Source organism: Haliaeetus albicilla, chromosome 16 (genome assembly GCF_947461875.1).
Source record: "Haliaeetus albicilla chromosome 16, bHalAlb1.1, whole genome shotgun sequence".
Lineage (NCBI taxonomy): Eukaryota > Metazoa > Chordata > Aves > Accipitriformes > Accipitridae > Haliaeetus > Haliaeetus albicilla.
The window spans coordinates 13,332,713-13,348,610 of record NC_091498.1 but is presented as its reverse complement, the minus strand read 5'-3'; the positions used below and the strand labels follow the sequence as shown (position 1 = coordinate 13,348,610).

The 15,898-nt window shown below is 40.9% G+C and overlaps 1 protein-coding gene across 24 annotated transcripts in view; it reads right to left on the bottom strand.

The window, feature by feature from the left end:
• TSPAN4 (tetraspanin 4) overlaps positions 1 to 15,898 on the bottom strand; it is a 488,885-nt gene that overhangs the window by 211,363 nt on the left and 261,624 nt on the right. For 6 of the 24 annotated variants that reach the window (XM_069803556.1, XM_069803562.1, XM_069803561.1 and 3 more), the window contains one exon: positions 7,695 to 7,786. The exons of the other annotated variants lie outside the window; for them this stretch is intronic. Coding sequence is in view for 1 of the 6 variants with exons in the window: in XM_069803548.1 (XP_069659649.1) it covers positions 7,695 to 7,786 (92 nt within the window). In the remaining 5 variants the exon portion in view is untranslated. The remainder of the gene's footprint in view (positions 1 to 7,694; positions 7,787 to 15,898) is intronic. 24 annotated transcript variants of the gene reach the window in all.

Here is a 15,898-nt window from a genome sequence, read left to right as displayed (position 1 = left end):
CACAGACAAACACTGAAAACACAGGTGGTGTACTCCTGCAAGATGCCATTTTAAATAGGCCTCATGATTTTCCTCGCATTGTGCATGAAAGCCTTCACAACTAATTCAGAGCAGAGCATCACTGCTTTCAAGACCACTACGGCTGTGCATATTGCTAGGGATTTGGCTCCTCACACTCTTTGTCCACATCTGAGGATTTTTTGCCTACTTCTACATTAACAGGGATTTTTTCCTTGCTGATTCCTCACCATAAAAAAAGGAACAGATTTCTTTGAAGTTAAAAGTATTACTTAACTCTGTAATCACTATAGGATAATAAGCATCTTTCAAGAGTAGAAAGGGGTTGCTTATCTGAAAATAATTATGCACCTAAAGATATATGCAGACATAAAGATACCTACTTTATATTTTGGTTCCTCAACACCTTTAAAAACCTGGCTTTCTTTCCTTTGGGCATCTAGCAGAAAATTGGCCTCAATCTCGTTTTTTTTTTTATCTCTTTTGCAGCAGCAATCTGACATCCTGGTGCCCAGCAGTGGTATTAATCATTGAAACGCTCTTCTGTTCCCCCAGCTTCTCTTACCCTGAGAATCTGTTATGTAAAAAGAGTGGAGCTCAGAGAGCAGTTGACAAAACACAGTTCTTACAGCTGCATGAATGTCAGACTGAAATGCTGCTACAACCTTTTCCCCTTGCTGCCCCTCCTCCCCTCCCCCCCCCAAAAAAGTAAAAAAAAAAGAAAAAAGAGGATAATAAGTACAAGATTGCTGGGGAAAAGTATATTTGCCTGGCAGTTGCAGTACAATTCGTGAACACGATAATACAACCGGGACGTTTTTACTGAAGCTTTGTAAGGGATGGGATTATGGAGTATGTCACCTAGCTTCCAAGCCACATCTACTTGCCGTTATGAGTTTCTTGAAGCTTTCTGTCCAAGGCTAAGTGTGTTCAGAGGCAGATTTTTCACTAAAAATGCATATTAAGTAAGTGGCTCAGGGCTTTAAGGTAACAAGACCAAGCAGTTTGAGTAAGGATTCTCTGGAAGAACTGCAATCTTAAACACAGCAAATATTTAATTTGATGGCACTTTACTGAAAGTGCCATCAGTCTTGAACTCAAGGGCGGGAAGGGGCGGGCAGAGAAGGGAAGCCTCTACTGCTGTCCTCTGTTTATCAGACCAGATTCTGATGCATTTTCACATAGATTAGTAAATCACACTAGAAACAACATCACAAAAATCAGTAAGGCTACCAACTGAACACAGCACTATTCAATGCAGATAAGAAAAATAATATCTATCCACAGAAATTCCGTCACTCAAAGCCTAACGCTGCTCGATTCAGAATACATAACCCAGTACCTTTGAACTAAGGTCTCAACCCACAATAAGATTTCCTTGGTTTAAATGGTTACTACTCGTCAATTCATCTGCTGTGACACTGCCTGTGTGCTTTCAGCACCAATAACTTCAAGAAATATGATTTTTTCATTATGACTGAAGCTAAGCAGAGTTACCTCAAATATATCACGGATTATAAGTGTATATGTAGACTATCATCAGCACTCAGCTGACATGGTAATTCAATCGTGCATCAAAGGCCTAAATTTTAACCAGAGACATACAAATACTGCTATGATATAAAGGCCGATGCATAGCACCAAACTAACGTTATTGTTGTTAATCCAAGATGCCACCTAGGTATAAGACAAATTCCAGGTATGGGGGGGCTTTGTCTTTTAATAGGACCACCACACAGTGACATGAAAATGTGGGTAATTCCACATAAAAGCATTATGATTAGCAATGCTGGTGGTGGACTGTACAATTTAAAGGATGCTTTTCAGTGAAGAGAATGATACAGATTGTCACCAGGTCCAACTCCCTGCTCAAAGCAGGACCAGCTTAGATGCAAAACTGGATGCAAAAGAAACACTGGCAGAAGAAAAGAGAAAACGAACGAGAAATTAGTGAAGGAGAAGAAGGGGGGGGGGAGAGTACAGAATAGCACTGGTTCGTTCTGAATTCTCATCATGATACTACATAGACTTCACAGACCACAACTGCTGCTAAAAAGATGCAGCGCATAGGCAGGGGAATAGATGGATGATGGTGAAACAGCCAGATAAATGTTAGGGCAGGAAAAAAAGAAGAAAAAAAAAGAAGAATTCAAAGAGGCAGAGAAAGAAGAGCTTTGAACTGGCCTTTATTTTATCCCATAGGTAAACTCTGAATGCAGGAGCATCTTTGGTAATAATTCCTACCTGCCAGCGAGTGCCTACACCTGTCTAGACTTACAGCCGACATCAGATAAACTCTCTTCTAAATGGTTGATAAGGGAAAGGAATCTCAGGAAGTCAACACCAAGGAACTCTAAATCACACTTTTCCACTGCCTTCTCCCACTTCTTTGCTTCTGCTTACCCTGAAAAGGAATGTACCTACATCTCTGGAATGAGTGTTCATCTGGCACCTCTTCCAAAAAGCAAAGGCAAGGTATTGCAGCGTCCAATACCCTACCAGCTCTGTTACACTTTCTCTGCAGAAGTAAAAGCAAACAGAGTAAAAGCAAATACTTCATTAATAGAAGCTTCCTAACAATTTTCTGAAGCAGGGAAAGTATCAGCTTACCTACATCTGAAATGGAGTCCTGCCTGCACCTATTCCATGAAACAAATCAACACAGCAACACAAAAGGAATGAAAAATTCTGTTATGTCATTGGAAGATACAAGGATACTGAAGTCGTCAAGCTGTACTGTATACTGAAATTCATCAAGGATCAAGATCCTTCTTTTACTAAAAGACTCTCACTTAAGAATCTTTGAACTCTTCTAAGCTGGTCTCATACTTTGGCCAAAGCCTTCACTTCTAATGACGTATTTGTTCCCCAGCTGCCAAACTGGACACTTTATAGTGTCTGTCTCATAAGGATGCCTCTGCTCATGATATGTGATGTTTCCCGACATCCTCCCCAGATACTCTAAACCAGATTTAGTTTGCTGGCTTGAGTAGCAGCAGAAATGGTGCTGCTATTAAGTGAGATTTGGTGAATGTTTCTGCTAACATTGTTTCCACGTAAAGCTCTTGGAGCAAGGTTGAGAAAAGTGAGCACAACTTTTCTCCGAATTCTGGTTAGCAAGATACAAAGCACTCAGCACTGTGGGTTACTCAGTACACTTCACTTTAAACAGAGGGTTTGCCATCTGTTCTGCCCTCTAATTACAAAATATAAAGCAAATATAACTCACTACTGAATCATAAAAAGTAAGTTATAGGAGATTTAAATTCACGGGAAAAGCTCTTTATTTAATGCACAAAGCATCTGCAAGGTTTTTCTTAACATCATACTTCAGGCAGTAATCTAGGGAAAATGAGAGTCCTTCTCCAGGATGCTGCCAAACATGTTTCTGGCAAACCTGGATGAGTCCCCAGGGAGGGGTGGCTTCAATTTAGGAAAATTACGTTGTGGGGAAACTTATATATCTATGCAGAAGTAGAAGTATTACTATACTAAAATGTAGTCATGATAGCCTAAGGACGTAACTGGGGCAAGAATGTAAGAAAAAATATCAACCTTTATTAGAGTGATTGATAAAGTCGGGGAAAAAATAAAAACAAACAAAGAAAAGAAAAAAACCCCACAGATTAGTTTTTGGCAATGCAATTTCTTCATTAGGGACTTATATTAAAAAAAAAAAGCTTGTTCATTTTTTCTCTATATCCAATTATAAGACTACAGTATTTCAGTTTGTTGAGTGACACAGAGTCTCACTGTAATGGGAACACAGATATAAGGAATAGCTGAAGACAACACCAGGGCTTCTTAGAAGATGGAATCACATTTGTGGAAGAGCAGCAAGAAAGAAGGAGTCTGGGGCTTCCCTTTTATTCAGCCTGTTGTGGCTGCAGGCAGCTCTGCCACCTCGGGTTGTCTGTCCTGCAAAATTTTGGGGACCCTTTGCAACACTCCTGTGCTCTGTGACACACAGTTTCATTACAGACTGGGATGTGATGTGGACTGGCAGCTGCCATAGGAAAGCAGCCCTTGTATCCCCCCATGCAAGCAGGCAGCAAACAGCACCATGGGAGCATCATGGACTGGCAGTACTTGCATGACCTGGAATTTCGCAGACATGCAGCATTTTGTTGATCAGGAGCTTGTTGCCTTACCAGATGAAGGTACCTAATTGCTATTTCCTGAATAGACACGTATCAGTGATATTTAATGAAGGTGGAGATGTGGGAAAGGAAAAGGCAAACATAAGGAACTGTCTTTGGATTTTGCAGAGTTGAACATAAACATAGCTTAAACGTATTTTAATACCCAGCATCTTTCACTATAACTGAGCACATTTAGTGAAACTACATCTGATGATAGCAGGGAAAGTCTGACAGTAAAAGCCTGCATGGACTAGCTCTCTTATACGTAAGGAACTACAATACATCAATCACGACCCCTGTTACAAAATCAGGAGTGCTGACCAAGCTAAAAAAAGCATGTGCTAATCAGACCCGCTGTGGACAATCTTCCCTGACCTCTCATGTGCATCCTGGATTTAGACTCCAGACACATGGGGTTTATGTCAAATCAGGCCTGATTAGTCTGAAGATGAGTAATATAGCAATTGATTATACCAACTGAAGGATGCTTCTGCCAGATAACTCAGGCACTAGTTCCTGTGTATATCAGCAAAACAGGCATTCATTAAGGGATTGATAAAACTCCTCCTAGCACAGGCGAGTGCTCACTTTTACAGGCCAAGTTGGTAAGATATTTGAATGGGTTTATGGGTAGACTGTCCTGTTTGCCAAAACTTTCCCTACTGCACAATGTTAAAGACAAGACAATTTCTAAAATTTTGAGCCAATAATCAAGAGATAACTGAAGACAAGGACAGAATACCCATGAGTGAACGCCAGTGTCCTGGTTTCAGCTGGGATAGAGTTAACTGTCTTCCTAGTAGCTGGTACAGTGCTATGGTTTGAGTTCAGTATGTGAAGAATGTTGATAACACTGATGTTTTCAGTTTTTGCTCAGTAGTGTTTAGACTAGAGTCAAGGATTTTTCAGCTTCTCATGCCCAGCCAGGGCACCTGACCCAAACTGGCCAACAGTGTATTCCATACCATGTGACGTTCCATCTAGTTTAGGAACTGGGAAGGGGGGGGCGGGGAATCGCCACTCGGGAACTGGCTGGGTGTTGGTCGGCAGGTGGTGAGCAATTGCCCTGCGCATCATTTGTACATTCCGATCCTTTTATTACTACTGTTGTCATTTTATTAGTGTTATCATTATTAGTTTCTTCTTTTCTGTTCTATTAAACCGTTCTTATCTCAACCCACAAGTTTTACTTCTTTTCCCGATTTTCTCCCCCATCCCACTGGATGGGGGCGGACTGAGTGAGCAGCTGCGTGGTCCTTAGTTGCTGGCTGGGGTTAAACCACGACAGCCAGGAAAAACAGACCAAAATGGAAGAAGTACATTTTGGATACTTTTGGGGTATTACAGGTGTTGAATTGAAAAAAAGAATTAAAAAAAAAGGGGGGGGGGGGGGGGGGGGGGCACGCAAAAAAGGCACAAGCCCAGAAATAGAAGCGATAAGGGCCTGTATACCAATATGAGAAGCTCAAGTGCTAAAACAGATGAGTCTGAATACCTGCCAGTAAAAGAGGGCTTTGACAAAAGAGGCACTTCCTGAGCATGGCAGAGTGACAAAAATCGATGGGATGCCATTCCAGAAGGACAAATTAGGTCATAACCACTGGGAAGGTTACTCCACTGAAAGATCCCTGTAACCTACCAAGATAGTATTGTATTGACTGAACAGAGGGAACTGTATCTTCAAAACTATAACGCTACAAAGTCTCCAAGCTATAGGAGTACTGTCTTCTAAAAAAACTACTATCTTAACCTCCAGAGCTGGTACAAATGGTCAACAAAATCCTCATCTTACTGGAACCTGTGGAGCTTCTCACACTGGTTTCAACAGAACTGAAACACCATTCTGGGCTTTATATACATGGTTTTAACAACCCCAGATAAGTCAACCATAAATTACCTGGAATAACTGCCCATTTTAGGTTTTCAGCACCTTTTCCTGAGGTGTCTGGCATGGGGTTTGGATTAGACAATGCTTGTCTGATCAAGTGCAGTAATGCTTGTGTGATGAAAAATGAATACCAAATAAATAAAAGGAAAAAGCCTGAGGATATAGCTGATGTGGTTTCAGAATGATCATAATAACAATAATAAAAATCAGTTGCAATAAAACCATCCAGAGGAAATGTTTAAATCAACTCATCCAGACAAAGAGAAGGGAGACATTGAGATGGGCGACCACTTCTGCAGAAGCAGCGTCAGTAGCAAACCTTCCTTAGGATTTTTTCCCTAAAGAAGATAAGGAGAGGCTGAAGTCAATATGGAAAATGCTGGGTAAAAGACACAGAATCAAGGAAATTCACAGAATCAAGGGATTCAAGCAGACTGCAGCAGCAGCACTTGTGCTGCTTAAAGACCCGTCAAGAGGAAATCGCCGTGCAGGCAAGAGCTGTGATAAGTACTGTTGATGAGAGGTTTGGAAATGATAAATAAGAACAGTGCTTTGTAAGACATACAAATGAAAGTTACACTTTCTGACTGTGAATGATACATGCAAATTCTCACACAGGTCCTCAGTGCTCTTGTCCTCCCTCACTGCCTCAACACATATGTCTGTACATGCATGAGATCTTCCTGCTACTCACAATTTCTTTGGGCAATGAGTGATGGCAAAAGGATCTCTCTCCAGCAGCCCTAGCTAGTGACATAATTTCTCAGTAATCAACAGATGCATCACATGTGCAACTAAAAGAGCAAGGTTTGGTATCACAGCTCTCTCCATGGCACTTCCACCCAGACACGATCTCACTAAAAGAAGCAGGAAGAATGCTCCACAAGAACTGGCATGTTTAACTCTTTGAAGACAAACCTTTCACAACCAAGTGACCTATAGCTGCTAAAAATTACACAAACCACATAGAAGGGGGGGATGGAAGCAGCCCCAGGCACATCACCAACCACTTTAACTTGCAGGAAAATAAAGCACCTTGCAGTCTATTAACATCAAATGCTGCCAAAAGATCAAAATTAAGCATTTGTTAGAGACTTGCACCAGATACGACAGTGCTGCTGCCTCTGTCCCTCTGTCATGCTATTTAACAGGCATGTGCTCCTCTGAAACAGTCAATTTGAAGTGGGGGAAGCAAGGGCAGAGATTTCTAAATTTATGCTACATTTTTACACTGTTTCTGTAAAGCTGCTTTCACATTTTATGAATTTGATCAAATAACTCATGAGTAAACATTTTTAATAGCTTATTCAGCTCTGCCTGATACCAGAATTAAACTCTCCCAGTTGTATGATCCTTCTGTCAGGCTTACAGGTAGTAGATTAGAAGGAACTGTTAAAAACTTAGGATCAAAGGTAATTAAAAAAGCCTGCCATATATAAACAATATCTAGATCACTGCACAAACCCTCTGGAGTGTCAAGGGCAGCTATAAAGTTCAAGCCAATAATACAACTTCCTGCTTAATTAATAACATTTTCAAAAGAACCAGACAGCAAGTTTAGGGCTTCCTAGAGGAGTGCACCTACCAATTACCGAGACAAACAACCAGGGCAGAGTGGAAGACTTAAGAGACAGCTCATTACTAACACTTCCTTGGTGACAGAATCCTCTTGGGGATACACAGGTCCTCTGGTTCAATGGCCCCAGGTTCTTCTTCTGAAGACTCAGGAAAGTACAGTCTATGCAAATGAAGTAAGAAAAAAGAAAACCAGAGAAAATCCCTGTCAACACTATCTACACAATTGCAACATTCATCCAAAGAATGAACCCACCAGTGTGTACCTGCATGGGTAACTCCAGAGACAGAATAAATTGCCAACAGAGGCAGAAGAGCAAGAAAGGGAAAGTCCCAAAGCAGGGACATGTGGAGGGGTATATGGAAACCTGCCAGCCCATCAGCACCCACAGAAGCAGTACAAAAGTGGTATTTCTCCATTGTAGGTCATTTTGTAAAATTTCAGATCTATTCTTCTCAGATTATAAAAGTTACCCAAATTATTCAAGACACAAGAAGCCCAAACCCTCTGCAGCTGTTTTTTAAGCAGAGCCTATTTTCTAGTTTTCCAAAAAAGAACCCCAGTATGAGGTGCAGCAGTAGCCACAGAGGTAGAAGCTGAAAATTAAATGCAATCTGCTCAAAGGTTGTGGTGGATTAACCCTGGCTCCTCTGCTACCAAAACCTTGCCACACAAACCCAATACAAAGGTTATCACAGTGCTACAAGAAAACTCAGTCTTGCTGTGCCATTCTTAGGGCTTCCCTCACTTGGAAAAAAGGACCTGATCAGACAACTAGAAGCAGAGCATCTAAGACTACTGAAATTACTTCAGCTTTCTGCCTTTCACGTAAATCCTGGATTATATGACACCACACGCGACATGGTAAACAATTCTGCTCAGTCTTGACATTTGCTAAGAGAATCACATGAGTCTGGAGGATGAGAGGTGAGGACCTGCTTTCTTGGATCCATGTCACAGATGCCTTGTTCAAGGGCAAAGCTCCTCTCCTCTTCTGCAGGCAGAAGTAGGGGGTAGAGGTTGGGAGAAGTTGTAACTGACTGAAGAGTCTGAGGAGAGAGACTTGGAATAAAACTTCAAAGGACCTAAAAGATGCTATAATGGAAATTCAACAGGACATGGATATTTAAGTCATAGTAGTCCTTTTGAACACACCAGGCTCAAAACTGTCAGTATCAGAAAATCTCACCAGTACAGATGACTCAGTCATTCCCAATCATACAAATTATATAGTAATTAATGGCTAAGTAGTGGACACTTCTTGAAAAAGCTAAGAAACACACAGGCTCTTCAAACATCCTCTTTTTTCCTTCCTCCTACCATGTGTATATAACTATACACTCTAAATGTCACAGACCCAAAAGCACAACTCTTTCAGAATTCACTTCCAGCTGACAATGTATTTTCTCTTCTGGCGCACCTATTAACCACCTAATAGCCTAGAATGGCTGCTATTATATAACTGAGTTTGTAAGGGGATGTTTTTTTCCAAAAGATTAAGACTTCTGCTCTGCTGAATATTTTCACATTTTATATATAAGAAATTTTTTAAAATCATGTCTTCAATTTTAAGTAGAAAAGTAAATTAAGAAAATCCTACAAGTAAAGCCAGTCTAAAATATTACAGTATTTCATTTTTATTTAATTCCCCTTCAACTTTTTCAAAAACAACATCTGTATTAGACAACATAATTTTACACTTTCACACCTAATGACATGCAGTTAAGCTATCTGACACAAGCTAAATGCCTCTCCAGGTCCTGCAGCACAAGCAAATGCAGTGATGCTGGCTGTGCAGAGGCCTAGACTGAGCTCACCGTATTGATTTTAAAGCAACTATACAGAAACAAGGATTTTCTTTGATGATATTGCTCAAGCGGTTTTCTGAGAACAAAAGTATTTAATCCCATGTCTTGGGTATTGTTTTTAATTGGATAGTAGAGGGAAATTGTTTATTTCAAATCTTTTGAGACTTCCCCAGTAATGTTAGAGATAATCTGTTTTATCAAAAAGAGTTTCAAATATAGTTCCACAGTATGTAAATAGCCTGGTTTGTGAATTCCTTCCCTAAAAGGTAACCTGCCAAAAAAGTCTACTGAGACTTTCTATTCCATGATCTACAGATCTTAGTAAAGTAATTATTTTGTATTGGATCCCTCCTATATACACAGCATCTCTTGCCAAAAAAGTCTACTGAGACTTTCTATTCCATGATCTATGGATCTTGGTAAAGTAATAATTTTGTATTGGAACCCTCTTATATACACAGCGTCTCTTGCAACTCTTATCTCTTATCTTGTACTATTTATTTCAAGGAAATTGATATGATTTTCTCTTAATATCCCTAAATATTCATAAAACTTGATGTATATTTCCCCCCCTAGACCAAAATACGCCTGTCCAATATATACACCTACTATTCTGGTGTAACATCATTATAACTTCCAAACCTGATACATCTTTAAGTCCCACAGCTGTCACTTGTTATTCCAAATTCTAAGTGAAATAGGATCTTGTTAGCCAAAATTGAACACCCACTCACAAAAACTCAGTTATCTCACTCTCTCATACACATGCACACACATACGCATGCAGCAATGAAACAGTTCAGATAAAACAAATGGTTCTACATTCCACACAAAACATGTCTGGGGTGAACACCCAACTATTGTTTCCTAGAGTTCATTTTTTTTAAGCACCTCCTTTTCCAGCTCAGGACAAAGTCAGAAGCAGCACTGAAATGTCACAACAAAGTTTTTGTAAGTCTTTTGGAAGGCTCTGGAGATCTCAGAACATGCATCTAAGGCTTTGATAACCTTGTAAAAGCTTCTTACTGTGCCTTTTATAAATCCCTGCTTTACTTTCTTGTTGTGGTTCAACCCCAGCCAGCAACTAAGCACCACACAGCCGCTCACTCGCTCCACCCCCCACCCAGTGGGATGGGGGAGAAAATCAGGAAAAGAAGTAAAACTTGTGGGTTGAGATAAGAACAGTTTAATAGAACAGAAAAGAAGAAACTAATAATGATAATGATAACACTAATAAAATGACAGGAGTAATAATAAAAGGATTAGAATATACAAGTGATGCACAGTGCAATTGCTCACCACCCACTGACTGACGCCTAGTGAGGCCCTGAGTGGCGATCCCTCACCCCCACTCGCCAGTTTATATACTAGATGGAACGTCACACGGTATGGAATACCCCGTTGGCCAGTTTGGGTCAGCTGTCCTGGCTGTGTCCTGTGCCAACTTCTTGTGCCCTTCCAGCCTTCTTGCTGGCTGGGCATGAGAAGCTGAAAAATCCTTGACTTTAGACTAAACACTACTGAGCAACAACTGAAAACATCAGTGTGTTATCAACATTCTTCTCATACCTAACTCAAAAACATAGCCCTATACCAGCTACTAGGAAGACAATTAACTCTATTCCAGCTGAAACCAGGACACTTATGAATCCTTGTAATACCGCAGGGAGGCTCTGTTTCCTTCCTTTCTTACCATCGCCTGTGTGGAGGAATCAGTATCGACTGGCACAAGGATGTGGCACCAGCCTGAAAGCCACAGCACATATTCCACCTTCCACAGCAATGGCATGGGTTTCCACCTGGTCCCACTGCTTCCTTGGAGGCTGGGGCTGAGCCGAGGGTATTATAGGGGTCCCAGAGCCACTTTAGCAATGCTGGCATCCCTGCTGCCCTGTGACAACCCCTGCAGTAGAAACTATAAGGCACCTGTGCCTGTGGCTCAGAAGCTACAGGCTGGACAACCCAGTGCAGCACAGTGACAGGCTTTTAAGCACCATCTGAGCCCTCTGGCACTGCCTGCCCTATCTTCTGCAGCAGAAGCCACATCAACTTTGCAGCAGAGTCCATGGGTAGCTGAGGCTTAAACGTTTGCATCTAATTAACACTTCACAGCTATTGGGAAACCAACTGTGCCCCTGCAGCTACCCCACCTTAGAAACATTGTTTAGAAAGAATGGACAAAGCATTTGGCAATAGGGATGAAAGCCTAATTTGGGAACAGAACAAAGCAGGGTGTATCTGCAAGGACAAAATCAAAACCAAACTACAACTACTGTGTACAGCACTGGACCCGAGAGCAACCTGCCATGTCGTCAGAAAAAGGGTTAAATTGAACTGATGTTTGGGGAAAATGGACCTGTTTGGTAATTTTGGAAGATTTGACACCTCTGTTGAATGACTGAAACAATACATAATAGCTAATGATATCTGTGATGAGAAAAAGATGGCTGTTTTACTGAGCATAATGGGGACTGAAGCCTATAACTTGCTGTGCAACCTAACAGCACCTATTATACCAGCAGACAGCAAAGCATGTGCCAAGACTGTGTGAATCCTACAGAGTCCCCAGCTCACAAACACTGTGTGGCCACAGAGCATTTTCACTTTTACGGACATGATAAAAGGGGGGGGGGGGGGAACCCCAAACCTCAACAAGTGGCTGGAGTAAAAGAAATTAACGGAGTATTGCCAGTTAGGACAAAATGGGATGATTCACAAAGAAGATTAACTCGCAAGCAGTAAGCAAAGGGAAGCACTACAAAACCAGGTATTGATGGGATCAAATGTGACTCTAAAGCATCAAGGTCTGGCTCAGATCTCACTAGCAGGATGAAGCGTTTGTGCAGCTGTTCGGCCACATGATGGAGGGCAAGTGCATATGCTACACCAAATGGTATACAGTACAACACCACTTACTGCTTTCAACTTTAATTTTCTTTCTTCTCCTTAGTAACTTTTCATCCTACATACATGCCAGGGAGTTGTAATATCATCACTGAAATATGCCCACCCTCACATGCATGTTTCCTGAACAAAAGCATGCCAGGGAGAAAACGATGCAAGGGTATGCTTTTGGTGTCACAAACAATTTCAGAATACAAATGAACCCCGGGTCAAAGGTAAATCCCATACGGACTGTGAAAAATGGTGATGTTTACAGAATTTGTAAAAAACTCATTAAACTAAAAGGAAAACTATGTTCTTTTACATATAAATAGTGTGACATGAAAAAGTACAACCAGTTTGAAGAAGAACATGCCAGAGAACTTCAGATTTCTTAGTTGGTTGGTTCTGTTTGGAGTCCATGGAAAATAGGGTACAAGTGCCCAGTATAGGGGACAACAAAGTACCAGATAGATAGATAGATATTTCTCCAGCTAGTAGGGGTGAGATTTAAAATGAAGGGCCTTCTGCTGTTTTCAGAATTTCACATCAGAATTATCAAGTTACTAAAATGGATTAGGTTGCAAAAGGGAGCACTCCTAACACATGCACAGGGAAATCCACACCGCTATTACAGAGAAGGTGACACGTAACTGTAAGAAGCTTGTGCTAAAAATACTAAGCTGGGAATTGAATGGGTTGGGAGAGAGAAATTTCAACTGCAGTGACAAAGTATTAAGTATTTCCAAGTTCCAGCCACAAAATAACAACTCACTGTAACTTTTGGAGTTTTTTGGAGAGCAAGTGGAATCTTAGAGGAAGGTACCAGCAGCTAAGAAAGCAAAGGAAAACAAAACCTGTGCTTGAAGAAGGACCTATTCCTTAATTTTGAAAAGCCTATGGAGTATTTGTTGAGAAATGAAGGCAGTCAGAAATTCACTACTTTAAAAATGCCAGAATTTTGTCAGATGTTTTCTAGGCTAATGAAACATCCCTTTAGTGTCAGCAGTGTTACAAAATGGGACTGTCCAGTCTGTGTTTTTTCAGGATTACAATTTAACCAGTACTGTAAGTGGAGACATTCACTCTCCTTACGAACAGAATATTTTTTTCAGTGATTGTTAGTTGATTTTTTTCCAAGAATTATATACCTAAAACCTATTTACAAATGGAAATTGGAGTCTGAGAAGGGATACATGTTGTAACTGACACACAAGAGCATATTCAAAAAGACAGATTGATAAGAGTATGGTAAAAATATTTCAGGTCCTGAGTGAATTTACCCAAGGAATACAAATGGAAGTTGTCATAAATTACACATAGGATTTCAATTATGCTAATTTCAAATAAATAGATCCTAACTCACTATGCTGTTTCTTTGCCTCTGAGTTGAACCTGAATGCTCCCTGTGGCACTGGAGCAGTAATTTTACCTGCCAGATGATCCCCCTGAAAGGCCTGTTGTTTTGCTGCCATGTTAATGTGCCTTTGCAGAACACAGCAATGCTGACATGGAAAAGGGACACAAGAGTTTAGCCTGGAGTGTTAGACACTTCTCACTTTGGCCATCAGAAACATTGTGATCATATATAGCTCTAGTTTCAACTTTCTGTAGTAAGGAGCACCAGGAAGGCAACAGCCTGACTACAGAGGAGTAGTATCCTGTGACGCTGTGACGCTGAGCTCTAACGCACCAAGCAAGATGCAAATAGAGATCCTTTATCACATCTGCCACTGGGAGAGGAGGGCAAGGGCACCAAAGCAGCACAAGATCCAATCAGCATGTTCTTCACAGTACAAAGTGAATCCCACCACTGGCAAAAGATATGGAACAAGAAAAAACTGAAAATGAGCTCTTGCTGGTTGTAATATATAGGGCTACAGTGAATGGATTCATGCACGCTCAAATTGTTCCTGGCTTTCTTTGCACTGAAAGACCAGCCAAAAAGCTGCACCAGACTGTTATTGCTACAACATTTGGGGCTTTCAAACATCAGAAAAGTACTAGTAAGATACAAAAGTGAAAAAGTCTCAAGGTTGGAGGTCATGGAGTGACCTATGAATAAACAACAAAACAATGTCTTCTTTTTCATGCCCAAAGATGCTTCAGTGTATCCTTTGGTAGTGGCAGCATGTGTATACAGGATTGATTAGACCATTTCTGGGTTCTTTATTTTAGTTTGCAAAGTCATTCTAAAACAACCAAGTATTCTGCATGGATATAACAAGTACAAAAGATGGCGGATGTGTTAAAAACTCTGGTCTTCAAGGATGGGAGCTCGTAACAGATTGCAAGTGGCAGTGGAGCTCGATTCACATCCAGACTTCCAGTTGTTTTGTGGCAGAAAATTGTATCAAATTTGTCACCTCAGCTCCTTCGCAGGCTGCCACAAATGGATTAGTGAAAAGATTTCTTCAGACATAAGTAAACAATTTGTGCTACAACCCTGGATAAACATCACTTACAAAACAAGAGTACAAGTGTTCAATTGGCCAATATGAAGGCAGTCCATTTACGAATGTTTATAAACTTGACAGCAGCAATGTGGTGGATAGGATAGAACTTAAGGTCAATTTGTAGAGGGACTTCAGAAAAAAGTAATGTAATAAAATGGCCATAAATAACCATATCTAAAAGTGTAGTTTTCACTGGGGGTGGGGGGGTGTTTAAAAAATTCTTATTGAAAGATAACCAAGATGGTTTTTTGAATGCTTAAGTGGTTCAGGACAAACTGGAGCTCTGTTTTATAAAAGACTTGTAAGTCCATCTCACCCAGTATATACCTTCATAATAGCCAGTGGCAAATACTGAGGGAATAAAGAACATCAGCAATGTCACAGAAATGTTCTATAGTAAGATGACCTAGAGGAAAATCCAGATGCTCAACAGAACCAAACACGCTCACGTATGGTGTTTCCCAAGGAGACTTGTACCCTTGCTGCTACGAGGTTGACTCCCAGGTTGTCACAGGAACTTCAACAAGACCAGAAATTGCAGGTACCACTACTGGGAGACCACAGCATAGGAGGTGAAGAACCCCTCAGAAGGTTTGATGCCCATGAGATTGCTTCCTATGGAGGAAGCCATCAGATGAGACTTTCCAAGCACAGCAGCACAGAGGTACCTGGTCTTGGTGCTTGTAGAGAAGTGAATTAACATACTGAGAATCTAGTTCCTTCTCTGTGCTCTCTCTTCTAAATATTGTGTAGAAAGCATAGGCAAAACAACTGGCAATTAAAGAATGAAGGAGGAGATATAAAACAAGCTGGAGCCACTACCTAATTTTGCCATAGCAGCTGCTGGCTGCTCTCTTTCCCTAGAGATTAAGCTCTCACCCCTCCTTTCTATTCCTGAGGGAAGCACCTTGCTCACAGCAAAGATGGTAGTGCCTCCTCGTGCTGTTGCATAGTTTAAAGCCTACAACCACTGAGCAACAACAAAATCTCATTTCCTTCAGGCAACGTTTGCCTTTCCTCTTCCCAGCTCCATTCGGTCTCTTGGGGTTCAGTGTTGTCTGATGGCAGCACAGAGAGAGCATCACCACTCTTAAGCCTTGTGGGTTAAAAAAAAAAATAATTGTCAG